The 18093-nt window shown below is 45.5% G+C and overlaps 2 protein-coding genes and 1 pseudogene across 2 annotated transcripts; 1 reads left to right on the top strand and 2 right to left on the bottom strand.

Annotated features, from left to right (window-relative positions):
* Positions 1-1755: 1755 nt before the first annotated feature.
* Positions 1756-2701, bottom strand: LOC102111290 (olfactory receptor 5AR1-like; annotated as a pseudogene).
* Positions 2702-9359: 6658 nt separating this feature from the next.
* LOC102111102 (olfactory receptor 8U9-like) lies at positions 9360-10355 on the top strand. The gene has a single exon (XM_005529098.2). It carries the CDS (start codon positions 9360-9362, stop codon positions 10353-10355), a length of 996 nt encoding a protein of 331 aa, XP_005529155.1.
* Positions 10356-13957: 3602 nt separating this feature from the next.
* Positions 13958-14932, bottom strand: LOC102104354 (olfactory receptor 5AR1-like). Its single transcript, XM_005528974.2, has one exon. It carries the CDS (start codon positions 14900-14902, stop codon positions 13958-13960), a length of 945 nt encoding a protein of 314 aa, XP_005529031.2. The 5' UTR covers positions 14903-14932.
* Between the last annotated feature and the right edge of the window lie 3161 nt (positions 14933-18093).

Here is an 18093-nt window from a genome sequence, read left to right on the forward strand (position 1 = left end):
GGACACTACACAGGAGCCAAATCCCACGTAAGGACATTGCCCAGGGCGTCTTCCTTCAGGGAAACGGGAATGCTTCCAGATCCTGACATCTCTGCACAGTTAAGGAAAACCTGGAACTCTCCAAGGCTGTGTCATCCCAAAATGAGTTCCCTCCTGAAAACCAGAAAACAAGGAAAACACCTGGGGAGCACTGGGAAGGAAAGCTGCTGGAACAGCTCTGATTTCACACACGGATTTACAATCCATTTTATCCCTTCTGGGACTTTCCCCACCTCCAGTGCAGATTGCCTCGCTTTTACCTCAGAACCCTCATCCTCTCCCCCTCACATTAATTCAGATTTTACTCCCAAAACGTTCATTTTGCCCTCTACGGAATCCGCCCCGGAGCGACGCCCCAGGCCCCGCACGGCCGGTCCCAGTAGTGGTGCCGGTCCAGTTCCACGTCCTGGTGCCGGTCCAGCTCCATGTCCCGGTCCAGCTCCATGTCCCGGTCCAGCTCCATGTCCCGGTCCAGCTCCATGTGTCGGTCCAGCTCCATGTCCCGGTCCAGCTCCATGTGTCGGTCCAGCTCCATGTGTCGGTCCAGCTCCATGTCCCGGTCCAGTTCCATGTCCCGGTCCAGCTCCATATGTCGGTCCAGCTCCACGTCCCGGTCCAGCTCCATGTGTCGGTCCAGTTCCATGTCCCGGTCCAGCTCCAGGTCCCGGTCCAGTTCCATGTCCCGGTCCAGCTCCACGTCCCGGTGCCGGTGCCTGGAGCTGCAGTACCGGGTGTCCCCACAGGGCGGCAGCACTGAGGGCGTAGCAGCCACCGCGCATGCGCAGCGTTTTCAGGCGTGCCAATAAATCCCAGTTTCAATCCCACCCCTGATCTCGGATTTCGGGTGTTCCAGCGGGAGGAGATAGGAAAATTCTGGGTACACAGAGCTGTTTTTACTTCCTTCATTCAGATCATCTTGTCTTACCTTTTCAACTCCTTTATTGTTTCATTTATGTACACAAACATTGCATTTGTATTTTCAAGTCCTACAGATCCATATTCAGAGTTTCTTACAGTCTAAAACCCTGACTATAACACAGCAGATAGGGGGGGTTATTTTAAAATCAATTTATATATAAATTAAGGTTATTTCTCAATATATATATAAAATTAGAATCTTTGCAGTTTTAAGTATTTTAAACACAAACCTCTCAAGAATTTTCAGACATTTTTTGGCCTATAACCTCCCTTGGGTTTTGGGGGGACCCTGCCTGACCCCCCTCATCCCTCACTCACCTGCTCCCCCCTCTGCAGACATTGGTGTGCCCCAAATGACACCATCACCCCCTGGATTCCCCCATCTGCCTTTTTCCTCTCCCCCAAAGAAGGCACAAAACAAATCCAAGTGTCCTCACCAGCAGCTTGGTGCTTCCTTTCCACATGGACAGCCCCCAAAAAAGAGGGATAAATCAAGGGAGGTCAGGGCAGGCCCCCAAAGGGTTGGAATCTCCCCAGGTCCTGTCCTGCAGCACAGGAGTGGTGCCTCGTCTCCCACCCAGGCTCTGCTCTGCCGTGTTCCTTGTGCGTTCCTGCGCTCCTGACAATGCCAGGAGATGTCTCATCCCTTCCCTGCAGTGCTGCTGCAGGAACATCACGGCACCAATGGCTTGGAAGATGAGTCTGGATTATGACCCTGGAATCCTGAGGGTCTGATATGCATCCCCTCTCCCTGAGGGGCCAAAATCTAACACAGCAGGGTTGTCCTCTCCTTCCAGCTCACCGGGAGCCACGGATGGACCAGGCAGTGAGGATCCTACTTTTTGCTTTCCTCACGGCATTCCTCAAGTCTGTGTTCCTGAGGCTGTAGACAAAGGGGCTCAGCATGGGGACGGTGACGGAATACACCAGGGAGATGAACTTGCCCTGCTCCGGGGAGTGGCTGGAGACGGGCTGCAGCTACGTGGGGATGGAGCTGCCGTGCTACAGAGCGATGGAGGCCAGGTGGGAGGTGCAGGTGGACAAAGCCTTGAGCCACCCCGCTGCCGAGTGGATCCGCAGGACAGCGGTGGGGACGGACGTGTAGGACCGGGATGAAGGCCGTGGTGCTCAGCACATTGAACCCCACCACGGTGGCCACCACGGCCTCGCTGGTGCGGGTGTTGGAGCAGGACAGGGCCAGCAGTGGGGGCCCATCACAAAAAAAGGCGCTCGATGGCGCAGGAGCAGCAGAATGGGGCGTGGGATATGGAAACCATGTGTAGGGTGGAGCTGAGCGCTCCAGCCAGGTAGGCCCCGGCCAACATCCCAACGCAAATGCTCTGGGACATGAGCACGGAGTAGAGCAGGGGCCTGCAGATGGCCATGCACAGGTTGTAGGCCATGGTGGCCAGCACGTGGCACTCGGTGGTGGCCCAGGTGGTGAAAGAGAAGAGCTGGGTGACGCAGAAGGAAATCACCTTCTTCTCTGCCAAAAAATCCCTCAGGCTCCGGCGATGATGGTAGAGGAGAAGCAGATGTCCAGCAGGGACAAGTGGCTAAGGAAGAAGTACACAGGAGTGTGGAGGTGCGGATCGATCCAGATCAACACAATGACTCCTGGATTTCCCATGTTTTCCACGTAAAGGGCAAGGAGCAAGACAAAAAACATCACCTGCAGGTCTGCTCAGGAGGTGAAGCCCAGGAGAATAAATTCAGATGCAAATGTCTCATTCTCTCCAGCCATACTGAACATTTTATATATGCAGTTCAGCTGCTTTCTGCCTTTAGATGGAAGTGTTTAATGCACATAAATCCACTGATAATGATAAGAATGTTAATTTTTGTCAGGCAGTTACAAAACCTTCAGTCAATTAAAGGTAAATCCTCCTTGAAAAAAAACAAGTTCCTGGCACGGATATCCCTGTTCAGCCCACATATTTGGAAGCAGGGGCATATTTAAACCATTAAGAAGGGAAATACCATACCAAAATAAATAAATCACAAATAAGCTGCAAGGCTTCCTCCTAGTTCTTCTCAATCCACTTACACATGGAATTCCATGATTTTCCTGATAATTCCTGGGAAAATGAAATTATTTTTCATCTTTTGACCACTCCCAATCCAGCCTGAGCACTTGAGGAATAAATACCTGCTCCCCATGTCCCAGGAAGAGATTTTCTAGAATTGGAAAATGGGACTTCTCTTAGTGTATTTTTACCTGATGTCAGAATAAGAGCTGGATTTTGTCTTACCTCACTTTGCTTTAGACATGATGCTTCATTTGGAGGTAAGGGATAAATTCAGGCTCCATCTTGCTATTCACCAGGGAGAGATCAGCAGCTCCTAAAACCCCACTCTGCGACAGATAGGATAAATAAACATGGATTTTTCTCCTGGATCATCATGGCTTGATGGAGTTACACCAGAGACTAAACCAAGGATAGCCACTACTGGCTCCTGAAAAATGGATCCAGACCTGGAAATCCTCATTATTGCATGAGCCTTGGTTGAAGGGCTGAGTTCACCCCCAGAACATGACGTCTCCTTTCAGGTGTTCCATGGTCCCCTGGAGTTATTAAGGAGGATTTAGAGCTGCTTTTCATTACCCTCGTGAAGATGACAGAGGTATTAAAATAAGGAAAGTCAAACATTTTTGGGGCTGGATTTCCCCCCAGAGGCAGAATCCATCTGCTTCCATTAGAGAGCTGACCTCGACTTCTTGCTTAACTAAAGTCCAGCTTCACTCTTCCTTACTCAACCAACCAACTTTGCTTTGTGTGATGGATCAGACACCTGGAATGAATGTAAATTCAATTAAAACCCATAGGTTATATTTTATTCCTGCTGAGAAGCAGGTGGTTGGTGTGAAATAACTAATGGAGTGTTCATCCTTGTCCTCCTGTGCTGAGGATCTCCATTGTGGCACCCAAATTCCGTAAAATCTTTGGCGAAGCAGTGGAAGACCTTCCAACGAGCTGCCCTAGTATCAACCAAGATCACCCCATCCAACCTGGCCTTAAACACTTGCAGGGCAGGGGCAGCCACAGCTTCTCTGGGAAACCTCTGCCAGTGCCTCACCACCTTTCCAGGAAAGAATTTATTCCCAGTATTCCATCTAAACCTACCTGAAGGTGAGGTCTTGCTCCTCTTCGCTCCCAGGTCCAGTTGAAGCAGTTTTTATACTTCCAGCTGCTCCCAGCTCCAGCTGGAGAGTTACACCAGGGCTTCTCCCATGTAACACCTGTGTTTCCAGGGCTTTGCCCTGCGGAGGATTCACAGAACCAGGGACAAAACAAGTCAGGGAATAACATCTTACCCTCCAGGGAGCTGTCACACCAAGCAAGGGGCAGCCAAAGCCCTGAGGGGTCCCAGGATCCTCCACTACCAAGTCAAGAGATGATTTGAAAATTAATGGCAGCAGAAGTTGTTATTTAAACAATAACAGCTCAAAAACATTGCCTTTAATTGTTCAATATATCCTAAAACTATCCCCCTGGGACTTTCTCACAACATCTGTATTATGGAATGGTTTGGGTTGGAAGGAACCCTATGGATCATCCCATTCCATGGGCAGGGACACCTTCCATCAGCCCAGGCTGCTCCAGACCCCGTCCAGCCTGGCTTTGGACACTTCCAGGGATGGGGCAGCCTCAGCTTCTCTGGGAACTCCATTCCATGGCCTCACCACCCTCTCAGGGAAGAATTCCTTCCCCCTAACCCATCTAACTCCACCTGAAGGATTCAGACAACCTGAAGCACAAAAATAAAGTGCAGTTTAAAGCATTGTTTCCAAATGTGAGGAAAACTTCAAACACCCAATATTTTCAACCAGCTCAGGAAATGATGCTTGGAAAATGAAATACCCATGTGGGATCAGGCACATGATGCCATTGTTTTATTTATTGCTGCTTCTGAGTTTTCTGAGCAAGAACAAGACACTTTGCTACCCAGGGCCTTCAGGAAAAAAGGAGGTTTTATGTAAAATAAAAAGGAGATCGTGTTCCCAGCAATGTCCAATAAATGGTGGTGTCATACAGGAAATTCTGCTGGACATTTTTAACCTTATTCCCCTTCCAGTTCTCTACTTCATACCTTCAAAGGATTTTAAGTTTACTTTAACATCCCTTGGGATTGACAATGGAGCAACATGGTGCACTAAAGGAGCAAAAAAAAGTTGTTCATGTGAAAACAGGAATTAAATTGATTCAGAACTAGAAGAAATTAAACCTTTTACAAGGAAAGGGTTTTAACAACAAATACCAGGTTGATTTGTCATCCTTGCCAGCACCAAGTTTTCATCCAGAGTGTGGTGAAATGAGGGAGCTGCAATTTCTGTCAGGAGATATTTCTTGCCTAAAGAAGGAACTTTAAAATAATTATCACCCTTAATTTTTTATTTCAGGTTATTCAGGTTTTTTCTTGCTTTGCTTTGTTATTTTTCAGTCCCTTCTCCCCACTGCCAAAGTGCAAATCTCTGGATATAAACTCCACTGTTAGCAAACCACCAGGGGCATAAAGTGGAAAACTAATTAGAGCTTTGTTTGAAGTTTTTGAAAGGCAGAAATTGGGAGTGGAAAAAGGACAGGGAAAATGTGACTGGTTCAATTGAACCTGGAAATTACCCTGTTTTCAAATCTGGAGCTATTTGTTAATTAATTCATTGACTTGGCTTATGGGTGATATCTCATTATCACCAAACTGCAAATTAATCCAGTTAGATGTTGTCTTTCCATCTGTCCTAGAAGGAACTTTTCATGGGAGCTGCCTCCCTGATCCAGCCCAGAAATCACAGAAGCCTGAAGCATTTCATTTATTAAGTCCACATGAAAGGGGATCCTGACACCTTTCACACAATCCCGGAATGGTTTGGGATGGGAGGGACCTTAAGGATCATCCAGTTCCACACCACTGCCGTGGGCAGGGCCACCTTACACTAGCCCAGAGTGCTCCAAGTCCCATATCCATAAATATATATGGATATAAATGTATAACTTTGCCATCCTAGGGCCAGGGATCTCCTAGATGTCTGTCCTTTCTGATCCAAAATTATAAATATATACATATTTTAAAATATAAATATTATATAAATATTATATAATAATATTATACAAATATTATATAAAATATAAGTATTGTAAATATAAATTTTATATAAACATATAAATATATAATAAATTCCAATATCAAATGTATACTATCCCATATATTTATATGAAAAATCCAGAAACATTCTTGGGTTAAATATGTGCACCAACACCCACATATTACTGGATTTTCTTCTCTCTCACAAACCTCCATGAATCTTACTTCGTTTCCAGCTGTAAACAAGGTCTGGATGAGAGCCCTGGCATGAGGGAGGGAAAAAAGAACCAGACAGAATTCCCTGTCCCTGATTATACAACAAATCAGAATAAAAGGATTAAAGATAAAAATCCAATTCCTACCTCACCAGAGGAGCATCGGGATCGGAAGTTTCTTTGAGGAACCCTCTCTATCAGCAAAACATCCTTTAACAGAAATATGATTTATTTTTTATAGTGAATACAACTTTACTTCAGGGTCAGTGGGGGGCTTTGCTCCAGGTATCCATTGCAAACAGCTCAGGCTGTCCTGGATAGATCCCTGGAGCAGCCAGCTGGGATTACAGGGGGTGAGGGCTGAGCCAAGCCTCCAGGTAAAGAATGTGCCCAAAATGCATCCAGGCTACTCCTGGCTTAGCACTGGGAGGTCTGTACAGGACCCACCTGTCAGAACATGATCCAGACTCCATTAAACCTTCTTATTCTGCTCCAGGTATTCCCAGGAATATCTCAGCTGCCCACAAAGCACAGTTTGGATCCACAGATGGGATTTGTCTGTCAGCTATCAGTAACATATCAGTAACAGATATCAATAGCATTAAGCACATCCTATCTTAGGTGGAATTAGAGGGATCAAGAGACTCCAGGCAGGCTGGAAGTGGATGTGCCATGTCCAAAGGAGACCCATGCAGGGTCACAGAATCTTGGAATGGTTTGGGTTGGAAGGAGCCCTAAAGATCACCGAGCTCATGCTGATGTTTTGGTTTGGTGTTGCTCTGCAAACAACACTTGAACATCAGTGTTGGAATTTGGTGAGTTTCTGTAGCAAAATTTCACCACTGACTCTCATTAGTTCCTGCTTTATTCCCAATCCCCCAGGCACAACTTCAAACACCCCTTCTTTTCTCAAAATAATAAATAAAACCAGGAAATCTAATTATTTCCATGAGAAACTTTTAATACTTAGAAAAGAACCAGGAAGGTAAAACAGCTTGTAAAAGAAATTAAATAATTATCAGGAAATTGAGTATAAACCTTTGAACTGTTTATCATTAAATTCTTCTTCTACCTTTGTGCATTTTCCAAGAAAAATTGCAATTTTTGCTTTCATGAGCATTTCTGCTCCATTTCTCTGGCACTGGCCCAAATCAGATTTGTTTTATCTTTTTCCAGGACTGTATTGCATGCTGACTTCCCCAAAAACCTTCTTTTTCTACCTTCCAGCTTGCTTCATAAATCAGAACCAGATTTTTTCCAGGCCAAGATGTTCTCTGGGCCAAGACTCCAAACCACCAGGTGAGCTGGTGACAATGAGGCAGGTCCAAAGATGACCTAAATTCTATATTTTGTAATTTATCTGTTATTTATTTTAATTATGAATCCTGTCCATCAAACTCTTATATATCATTCACCCTGGATATAGTTCACATTGATAAATGAATGTTTTGTACCTTTATGAGCTCCAGCAGGCTGTAACATCTGAAAACCAACTCAATCCTTGGTCAGGGCTGGTGGATCAAGACAAGCTGCAGATTAAAGGAATCCAAGGATGTGCACATGTTGTTAAACTGGCAGCCCAGACTTGTAACTCCAGAGGGCCGCAACCTCTTTGGGCTGAGCTTAAACAAAGTTTGAGGGTCAAGGTGTGGATGGAGCCCCCAGATGGGGTGATTAATGCAAATTAGCTCACTTTGGGACAATTAATCACTGTCTGAAAGTGCCCAGAGCCACCTGCTCAGGTGTGGACATCTGGGCTGCAGGTATCTCAATGTGGGTAATTCCATCCTTGAAGGAAAACTGGGCTGTCTGGGGTCCACAGAGGGACATCAGCAGCTCCAGAGCCTCTTGGGGACCCTCTGACCAGCTGGTGCCATGTGTCCATGTGACGTGGTGGCTCATCCACACGATAGATATGAGCTCTCTGAAGCACAATGGATTTCAGAATTCCATTCTATCCCTTCTTTTCCCTCTCTTTTCTTCGTTTGCTGTGCCATGAGGAGCCCTGAGGGTTTTGTCCCAGGAGAGCAGAGGGAACATATTTACAGCCCTGTCACCCACAGGCTCAGACTCAGAGGAGCACATCCATCTCCACATCATCCTGGGTGTCCTCTGCCGCATTTGGGATAAACCCTTGGCTCCCACCACCACAACGAGGGCACAGGAGGAGCTGTAAATCCAAGAGAAAGAAGTTGACTTCTTTCTTCATGTCCTGATATCCTCTTTTTTTTCTGGGCTGTGTTGGAAAACAGCCTCCCAAAAATAGTTTGTTTTTTATAATAGATGGGAACAATGGATTCTGTAAATCAGTTTTTGTTTTCCTTAGGCAGCTAAAGCAAGATAAATGGATTTATGGAAGTGGTAAGGACAGGTCCTATTTAATTATAAAGAATTGTCAGCAGAATGCAGTTGTTATCAAACCAGCCTCTGGAATTGGATTGTTTTATAATTCATTCCCATTCCAAGTAAGTTTTATCTTAATTCACATGGTTTTTGGATGTTTCAGCCTGCTGGAGCTCAGAAAGATATAAAACATAAATTTATCCATGTGATTTTTATCCAGTGTGAGTGATATGTAATGTAACAGTTTGATGGACCGGATTAATAATTAAAAAACAAGGAAAAATGTTCTTAATGTGGTGTAATCTGGGATTTCACTGGCACTGGGACTTTCTCCCACTCCAGGTTTACGTTATCTCCGATGAGATTCCTCCAAGGTGTCTTCTGAAACAGATTTCTTTCAAACCAAAAGGGAATAAATATCTGATTCTTTTCTTCATTCTTAATTAACATGTGCCAGAATAAATCCATAATTTTAGGTATCCAAGCACAAAAAAGCAAATTTGCCATTTGTGTTTCTTCAAGCTCTGTGTTCTTTTCTAAGCATTTTAGTTGATAAATAAAAAGTATGGAATTTATGTTTGGAAAATATATGGAATATACCAAATTAAATGAAATGCAAATAATTATTTAATTAATTAAATTATTAATTAAATGCAGTTAAAATGGTGATTGATTTGAATTAAATATGACCCAGAAGAAAAACTCTGGATTTTACAAGTCTGATGTATTTCTTCCCTTTGCCTCAGCAGGTAACACCCAGCCATGGGAGGAAACCACACACAGCCCAAATTCATCCTCCTGGGAATTACAGACACTCCCTGGGAACAGGCCCCTCTTTTTGGGCTCTTTCTGTTGATTTACATCGTAACTTTGGCAGGGAACATCGGGCTGATAGTCTTGGTTTGGGTGGCTCCCAGCCTCCACACCCCTATGTACTTCTTTCTCACCCACTTTTCCCTGGCCGACGTCTGCTATTCCACCATCATCTCCCCCAAAATGCTCACGGATCTGTTATTTGGGAATAAAACCATTTCCTGGGCCGGCTGCGTGACACAATTCCACCTCTTTGCTCTCTTTGTCACGGCCGAGTGTCACCTCCTGGCCGCCATGGCCTACGACCGGCTGGTGGCCGTCTGCCACCCCCTGAGCTATGTCATGGTCATGTCCCCCCGGGCCTGCTGGCAGCTGGTGGCCTGGTCCTACCTTGTGGCCTCCCTCAGCGCCCTCGTCTACACCGGCTCCACGTTTGGGGGCTCCTTCTGTGGGCCCCGCCACATTGATCACTTCTTCTGCGACGCCAGCCCCGTGCTGAGGCTGGTGTGCTCCGACACCCGCGGCAGCGAGGTCGCCATCTTCGCCCTGGCCACCGCCAATGGGCTGGGCACCAGCATGGTCATCCTGCTCTCCTACGGCCGCATCCTCCACACCGTCCTGGGGATGCCCTCGGCACCCAGCAAGGCCAGAGCCTTCCACACCTGCGCCTCCCACTTGGTGTCCGTGTCCGTGTTCTACGGCACCCTGTTCTTCATGTACTTGCAGCCAGCGTCCCGGCATGGCAGCCGGGACAAGGTGGCCTCTGTCTTCTACACCGTGGTCAGCCCCATGCTCAACCCTTTCATCTACAGCCTGAGGAACAAGGAGGTGAAGGTAGCGCTGGGGAAGTGCAGGAGGAGGATGTTAAACCTCTGCCGGCATCAGAGAGGTGCAGCTAATGGCATCAGGGAATCCTGGAATGTTTTAGGTTGGAAGGGACCTTAAAGATTGTCTTGTCCGATATGCCATGGGTGGGGATACCTTCCAGGCTTCCAGGCTGCTCCAAACCCCATCCAATCTGGCCTGGAACTCTTCCGGGGATGGAGCAGCCACAGCTTCTCTGGGCAGCCTGTGCCAGGGCCTCACTCCCTCACAGGGAAGAATTTCTTCCCAGAATCCCATCTAAACCTACTCTCAGCTTAAAGCCATTCCCTGTTGTCCTGCCACTCCATAACTGTTCCTCTAAAGCAAGAATAAAAAAATAAAATTAATTTATTTGGATTTTTCCCTGATCCTCACAATTTTATGTAGGTTCTTCCACAGTTCTTCACAAAACTCAATTACAATATTTATCCTGGAGAAACAGACCTCAACAACCACATCTTCCTTGGGAGGAAACAGGAGTGGGAGCCTCAAACTTGAATTCCCTTTGCAGCCATGAGGCTGTTGGAAGAAATCACCCAGAATTATTCTAGGCTATTATAAACCTCTCTTTCTCTCAGGAAGAGCAAATCACAGTTTTATTGGTTTATCACTTATTTTTCACTGATCCATATGTATTTTTCTTGCAAGATTATTGTCCTTATCCCTAAACTCCAATAAAATTCCTCATTGTTATCTGTGAGTTATTTATTAGAGCTGGTGGGAGGGAGCATTTGGGAAGAGTAAGAGGATTTTTTAATTTGATAAATGAGTAAAATAAAAGGCTTTAAAAATGCATTTTTTTCTGACTTAGAGGGATAAAAAGCTGATGTGAGTCAGGATCTCAAAATACACCTTGAAATAAGGGGAAATACCAAGAGGAATGCAAGTGTCCAATTGCCAAAAATACATAATGAAAACCTAACAGGTGCATTTCACCCAAGCTTTAAGCACATGACTTGGTTTCCGTAGGTGAAAGAATTCTCAGCACCTGATCTATTCATAGTTGGGATCTGTTTGGGTCTGGAAAAGGCCCTAAAAAAGCCAAAAACAGTGGTTCTCCTAATTATGGCTCTATCATGGCCACAACACTGGGGAGAGACCAGCAATCATTCATCTTTTCCTGACAGGCACTAATAATGGAAAAAACCTCCTAATTTTTACCTGTCCTAACAAATTCAAAATAATATTTGCTGTTTTTGAGGGCAAACTTAGTGCAATCCTGCAACTTGCTTTCACAGTTCAGGTGGTCTGGATAAGCTCAGCAGGCACTTCCCCCTCTTCCTCCTCTTCTCTGCACCCCTCATTTTGTTTGTCCCTCATCTGTTGACACTTTTGGGGGTGGGATGAGCTCTGACTCTGCAGAGGGAAAAGTCTTGGCTGTGGCAGGGAAAGGTGGAAGCAGAAAACATTTCCCTTTGGTGTTGTGTTGTGTAGATGCTGTGTTCTGAGGAGTTACATGAGAATTCACTTCCATTTGAGAAGTAAATGGAAGGTGAACAGTGTCCTTCTGCTCTGGAGAAAAACAGCAGGAGAAGAGCTGCTTTAGGCCTGGGGGGAAGTGGGGAAGGTGGATTTGGACCTGGATGAAGAAGTTGGAATTGATATAATTAAATTATAAAGGTCTTGGCAAGACAGAGACTTTTGGTATCAAAGATGGGTGGGAAGGGACTTTAAAGCTCATCCTGTTCCAACCCCCTGCCATGGGCAGGGACACCTGAAGCCCTGTCCAACATGGCCTTCAACACTTCCAGAGATGGGGCAGCCACAGCTTCTCTGGGCAGCCTGTGCCAGGGCCTCACCACCCTCACAGGGAAGGATTTCTTTCCTATATTGTAAACCCACTCTCATTCAGTTTATGATTTTCAAGTTTAAATGAAGAATTGAGAAAGCCCACAAGCTGGTTTGTGCTCCAAGGTCCCACCACACAGGTGCTTACAGCAATTTTTGCCTCAAGGGATGCTGCTCCCATTCTTAGAGCAAGAAGTGATCCCCTGGGGACCAACCAGCCCTTGAAGGGATCACCAGCTTAACAAGATCTTCTGGGCTTTGCCAGGAAAGTTTCTTAATCATCATCATGGAACTTCTCAGAGAGCTTTTCAACAAGTTCTTCCATTCTTCTTAACGAGCCATGAGAGACTAATTAACAAAGGAAAACGAGGAAGAAACTTTCTTTCTCATTAAAGACAAAGTGAACTTCTTCAGCTGCTTTGTTTGTCAGATCCAGGCCCTGGAGCCAAAAAGCTGGAGGATCAATGTGGACTGTGTTAAGAGACCTTAAAGCTCACCCAGTGCTGCCCCCTGCCATGGTCAGGGACACCTTCCAGTATCCCAGGCTGCTCCAAACCCCATCCAATCTGGCCTGGAACTCCTCCAGGGATGGGGCAGCCACAGCTGCTCTGGGTGACTGGTGCAGGGCCTCTCCACCCTCCCAGGGAAGAATCTCTTCCCCATATCCAATCTAAATGCTCTGTCAGTGTAAAGCCATTCCCTGTTGTCCTGCCACTCCAGGCCCTTTCCCAGAGTCCCTCTGCAGCTCTCCAGGAGCCCCTTTAGGCTCTGGAAGGGGCTCTCAGGTCTCACCTCTACAGACTGAGCTTAGACATGGGTTAGTGCTGGTCTTAGAAGAGCTGGCTTAACAGTTGGGCTCCATGATCGTAGAGGGCTTTTCCAACCTAAATGATTCTGGGATTCTACAACTGTTTTTACCCCATATTTGCTCCTAGTCAGCATTCCTGCCACTCCTTCTGTGCATTTTCACTTTTTCCTTCCAGTTTGTTTTTCCTTCCTCTGTGTCTCATGGTTTGTTTTAGAGGGGAAATTGCACAATTGCTCAAAACTAAGCAAAACCTGTTAAATAATAAAACCAAAATAAGGACAAAATGCCAGGGTAGGGAGCAGTGGTTGTAATTCCACTGTGATCCACAGGAGATGCCAGATGAGGGGTCTCACTGCTCTTGGAGCAAGCTTGGGCCTTGAGTTGGGTCACTGCCCACCCTGTGGTGGCACACCGGAAATTCCCTTTGGAATGGATGACTTTGGAAGCAGCTCCTTCAGCAGGAGACTTGCACTGGTGAGTAAACACCATCAGTTTCAGGAAGTTCAGTGGAAGCCCGAGGGTTTGTGTCCCACTTCTTTATATATATATTTATATATGTAATTATATATATATAAATGTATATGTATGAAGATCTTAATATATGTATTTCTTTATGTATATAAAGAAAGTTTATAGAATTTATTTATATATTTTTCTTTAAATATTTATAATTTTAAATATATACAAATTTGTCTTTGAAATATATAATTGGCTTCTTGGCATCAGAGAAATAAAAAGAACTGGTGTAAGAAATGGAGATTCAGGGACTGGGAAACAGCTTGGGATTTGAAGAAGTGCTGCAACTGCTAATTGGGAAGAAGGGAGAAGGCTTTAGAAACTCTCCTGCTGCATTTTATTTTTACATTATCTGGGATATCCTGATGCCTGAACACCCAAAGGGTGTCAGAATCAGGCATATGGAGAAAAGTTTCTCTTTTTATTCCCCTAAAAGGAGGAAATGGTCCCAGGTAACTGTAGTCAGAACAGATGAAGAGTCCCTGGTCCTCAAGCTCTACAAGTGGTCAAGAAGGGCTTAAATTCCTGAAATTAAAATACCAAGCAGCAAACACAAATAAAATAGAAAATACTATTTTTCAGCTGAATGTTTCCTCCCCATCAGTCTCCAGAGCGCAGCCTTCACCTCCTGGTTCCTGAGGCTGTAGATGAAGGGGTTCAGCATGGGTGTCACCATGGTGTAGAACACAGAGGCCACCTTGTCTCGCTCCCGGGAGCTCCTGGAGCTGTGCCGGGAGTACATGGACACGAGGGATCCGTAGAAGAGCACCACAACAGCCAGGTGGGACGCGCAGGTGGAGAAGGCTTTGCGCTTCCCCACGGCCGAGCGCGTGCCCAGGACAGCGGCCAGGATGAAGCCGTAGGAGAGGAGGATGGCCAGGACGGTGGCAGCCAGGTTGAAGCCCGCCATGACAAACATCCCCAGCTCGTTGGGCGCGGGGTCCATGCAGGAGAGGGCGAAGAGCGGGGGCCCCTCGCAGTAGAAGTGGTCGATGACGTTGGGGCCGCAGAAGCTCAGCCCAAGGGCCAGGCCCGTGTGCAGGGTGGCATTGGTGACCCCAGCCAGGCACGAGCCGCCCACCAGGAGCACACAGATCCCGCGGGACATGGAGAGGGAGTAGAGCAGGGGGCGGCAGATGGCCACGTAGCGGTCATAGGCCATGGCAGCCAGCAGGTAGCACTCGGTGGTGGCGAAGGCCACGTAGAAATAGAACTGGGTGAGGCACGCGGCATGAGAAATGACCTTGTCCTCATCCAGGAGATCGCGGAGCAGCCTGGGACTGATGCAGGAGGAATAGCAGAGGTCGAGGAAGGCCAGGCTGCTCAGGAAGAAGTACATGGGGGTGTGGAGCTGGGCAACCAGCCGGATCAACACCAGCAGCCCCACATTCCCCAGCAGGGTGAACACATAGATCACCAGGAACACCATGAAGAGGACAACCTGGGTGTTGCCCTGCTCTGAGAATCCCAAAAGGACGAAGTGAGCACTGGGTGTTCCATTCCCTTTGGCTGCCATCCTAACTCAGGTGCTGCAGGAAAGCCGAGATGCAGAGTCAGGATATCCCTGTTTTCTGCACAAACATGTTAAAAATGCTTGTATTTTTATCAGCAAGCACAGCCTGGAGATGCAGGAACTGCAGAATTTACTGTTTGTTCAAAATACATTGTTCAAAGTACATGTTCAAAGGTCATCAAAGTTCACTACTGAGTTTGTTTCTAATGGTTTTAGTCTGGTTTAGCCACTAATTTGGTTTGGTAAATCGCTTTGCACAGTGGAAGGTTTATTCCACCTCCCAAAGAGGTTTAGGGGGTTGTTACTAATCAGATTCAAAACATTAACCCCAGTAATTTATCCTGACTTTAGAAGTAATTTTAAAAACAAACTGAAAACAACAAAAAACACCCAAAAAACAATCCCTTCTAAATCTGGTTTAGAAGATCCAAAAGAGAGAAAGCACTGTTTAGAGATCAGGACATCTTTAAAATTTTCTTTAGGAGAGTCAGAACAAATGAAAATAAAACAAATTTCTGTCCTTCCTTCCCATGAAATTGAAATTCAGGTTGAAGCAGGATATTTGTATTAAAAAAAAACCTCTAAATATTGTGATACTCATGTTATTCCTGTGAGAAGTGTGAAGTGGAGGAAGAAAAGGGTTTTAAAAGTCTGTAGGGACCAATTGTTGTGGTGCCATGGGGTGAGTAAGATGCTGATAACACAGTTCAAATAAATAGAAATAAATATATATAATTTAGGAAATAATCCAGGTAGTGCTACTATGAAATGAATGATCTTCAAGGCCAGGTTGGACAGAGCTTGGAATAACCTGGGCTAGTGCAGGGTGTCCCTGCCTGTGGACCATCACTGGAGGATCCATAAGGTCCCTTCCAACCCAAACCATGGATTCCATGATAAATTCCTGGGTTTCACCTCAGAGGCCCTGAGGCTGGATGATTATTTATTGTGAGAACAGGCTCCCACCTCAAGCCCTTTCCTTGCAACAAATAACTCCTGCAGCCTAATTTTGGGTAAATCTCACCTATTTCCTCACATCTTGGGGCCTTTTATGTTTAACCAGATTTTATCTCCCAGACCAAAATTTCCAGGGAGAAATGAACCCAGATTTCTCCCAGTATTAGTGTGGAAGACAGGAATAATTTACTCTCACAAAGAACATCAAAACTTGACCAAAAAACCTGCTGTGTGTAGTCTTCATTCACAGGAACACCAGGGGGTTTGTCATTGCCCAGCCCTGGAGGAAGAAATTTCCCTTGGGAATGGATGACTTTGGAAGCAGATCCTTAAGGAGGAGACTTGCACTGGTAAATAAATGTTATTAGTTAAAACAACTCAATTAGTTTTGGGAAGTTAAATGGCAGCTTGAGGATTTATTTATCACTCTCTCTCTCTCTATAGATATATAATTAAATATATTAACATTTTAAAATATAAATAAATATAGATGTTTATTTTATATATGCAGTTATAGATATAATTACTTAATACATAGAAATATTTTCCTAATAGATATAATTTTATTTTATATATTATATGTAATTACATACATTTAAATGTATCTCTTGGAATATATAATTTCCTTGAATCACAGGGAATTAAAAAGAAGTGATGTAAGAAATTGAGATTCAGGGATTGAGAGACAGCCGGGGGTTTGGGGAAGTGCTGCAATCAGGATGAAAGAAAAACTCTGCCAGAACTTTCCTGCTGCAATTTATTTTTACATTTTCTGGTAATAATGATGAGCTGAATTTAAGATTTTTAGGCTCTGATTGACCCTTCAGTCAATTTTCCCAGAGTGTGCCTCCTAATTCTGCTGATATGAGGAATATTCATCCAAAATTTGAGTTAAGATTGAAGGTTCAGATGCACTGGAATACATGTTTTACCATCAGGAAGGACCTTCTCGATTTCCTGGACTTATTTGCTATTATATTCCATAAAAACCTTCATGGAGAGGCTCCTGCTTCTGCAAACACCTGGGAAGGACAATTTTCCCCACCCAGAAAAAAGTTGTCTCAAAAACCAGTTAAAATTTCAGCGTTTCTGATTAATAAGATACTCACAGTTCCTTGAGCTGAAGTCCACAAGCTCCATCAGTCTGGCCAAAACCAGGAAGTTTTCTGCTTCCACCCTCTAACGTGGCTGGAATATTTAAGTTTTACCCCTTCCCCATGTGACCAATTACCACAGGGTCTCTTAGGCACCTGAACACAGAATGGGCCTTCTCCAGAGGCCCTGGAATCCATCCCGAGGTTTCTCCCTGGAGTTTTAGGGATGAGATGCCCACAGCACATCGGAATTGATGCAGGCAGAGCCTGGGCGATGCCATTTGTGAACACAACGCTGTCAAGAGGAAACACCAAAACAAGAATTTTTGCTAAAGGCTTAAAGTGGAAAGATTTTTAAATTCTTCTCTAATTCTGTATTTCTCTTCCCCTCTCACCCTCCCAAAGAAACTTTTCCTTCCCTGTTCCTCCAGCTCTCAGTCAATGTTTTTCTCCACCTGCTGGTGCATGTTCTTGCACCCAGGAGGTATCGATGGCTCATCTCAATCTTGGTGGCCACCACAAGCTCCACAGCTGCTCTCCAGCCTGTCCCGGTGTCTGAGACAATTATTGCCCATGGGCAACACTCGGCATTTTCCCTTTTCCAAGTTCTTCTCGTTCCCATCTGCCCATTTTTGACCAGAAAAGCTCATTTTGAAAAGCCATTTTGCAATGTGTGCTTCAAAATGGGTTCAGGAGATTCACCAGGAGTAAACTGTGCCAGTCAGAGCATCCTGGAAGGGCTGGGGTTGGAAGGGACCTTAAAGCTCATCTCAGTCCAACACCCTGCCATGGGCAGGGACACAAGATGACCCCTGAGGGGGGGTGCATCCATCAGAAGCAAACATCAATGCTGGACATTCCATCTCCTTCCCACACAGTGGCTCCAGCTCCTCTCATGGTCAGATGCTGTTCCCAGAGATGCTGGACACAGTTCACCCTCCTTTACCCAATCCCCACTTGCACAATAAGCCAAAATCATTTGGTTTTGAGAGCAGCGGCTCCAGCTTGAAGCCACAACATGCACAGTGACAGTGCCTTGGCCACAGGCTCAGTGTTTAATTCACTAAGGGCTCATGTTCCAGTTTAAAGGTCAGGTGATGGTCAAGGCAAGACTGGCTGGACAAAGTCATTGAATGGTTTCTC

Source organism: Pseudopodoces humilis, chromosome 7 (genome assembly GCF_049639895.1).
Source record: "Pseudopodoces humilis isolate 2021_Gansu_Grassland_sample_001 chromosome 7, ASM4963989v1, whole genome shotgun sequence".
Classification (NCBI taxonomy): Eukaryota; Metazoa; Chordata; class Aves; order Passeriformes; family Paridae; genus Pseudopodoces; species Pseudopodoces humilis.

Bases quoted from the DNA above. Each gene is read 5' to 3' on its own strand.
- LOC102111102 (XM_005529098.2), top strand. From the start codon at position 9,360: ATGGGAGGAAACCACACACAGCCCAAATTCATCCTCCTGGGAATTACA.
- LOC102104354 (XM_005528974.2), bottom strand. From the start codon at position 14,902: ATGGCAGCCAAAGGGAATGGAACACCCAGTGCTCACTTCGTCCTTTTG.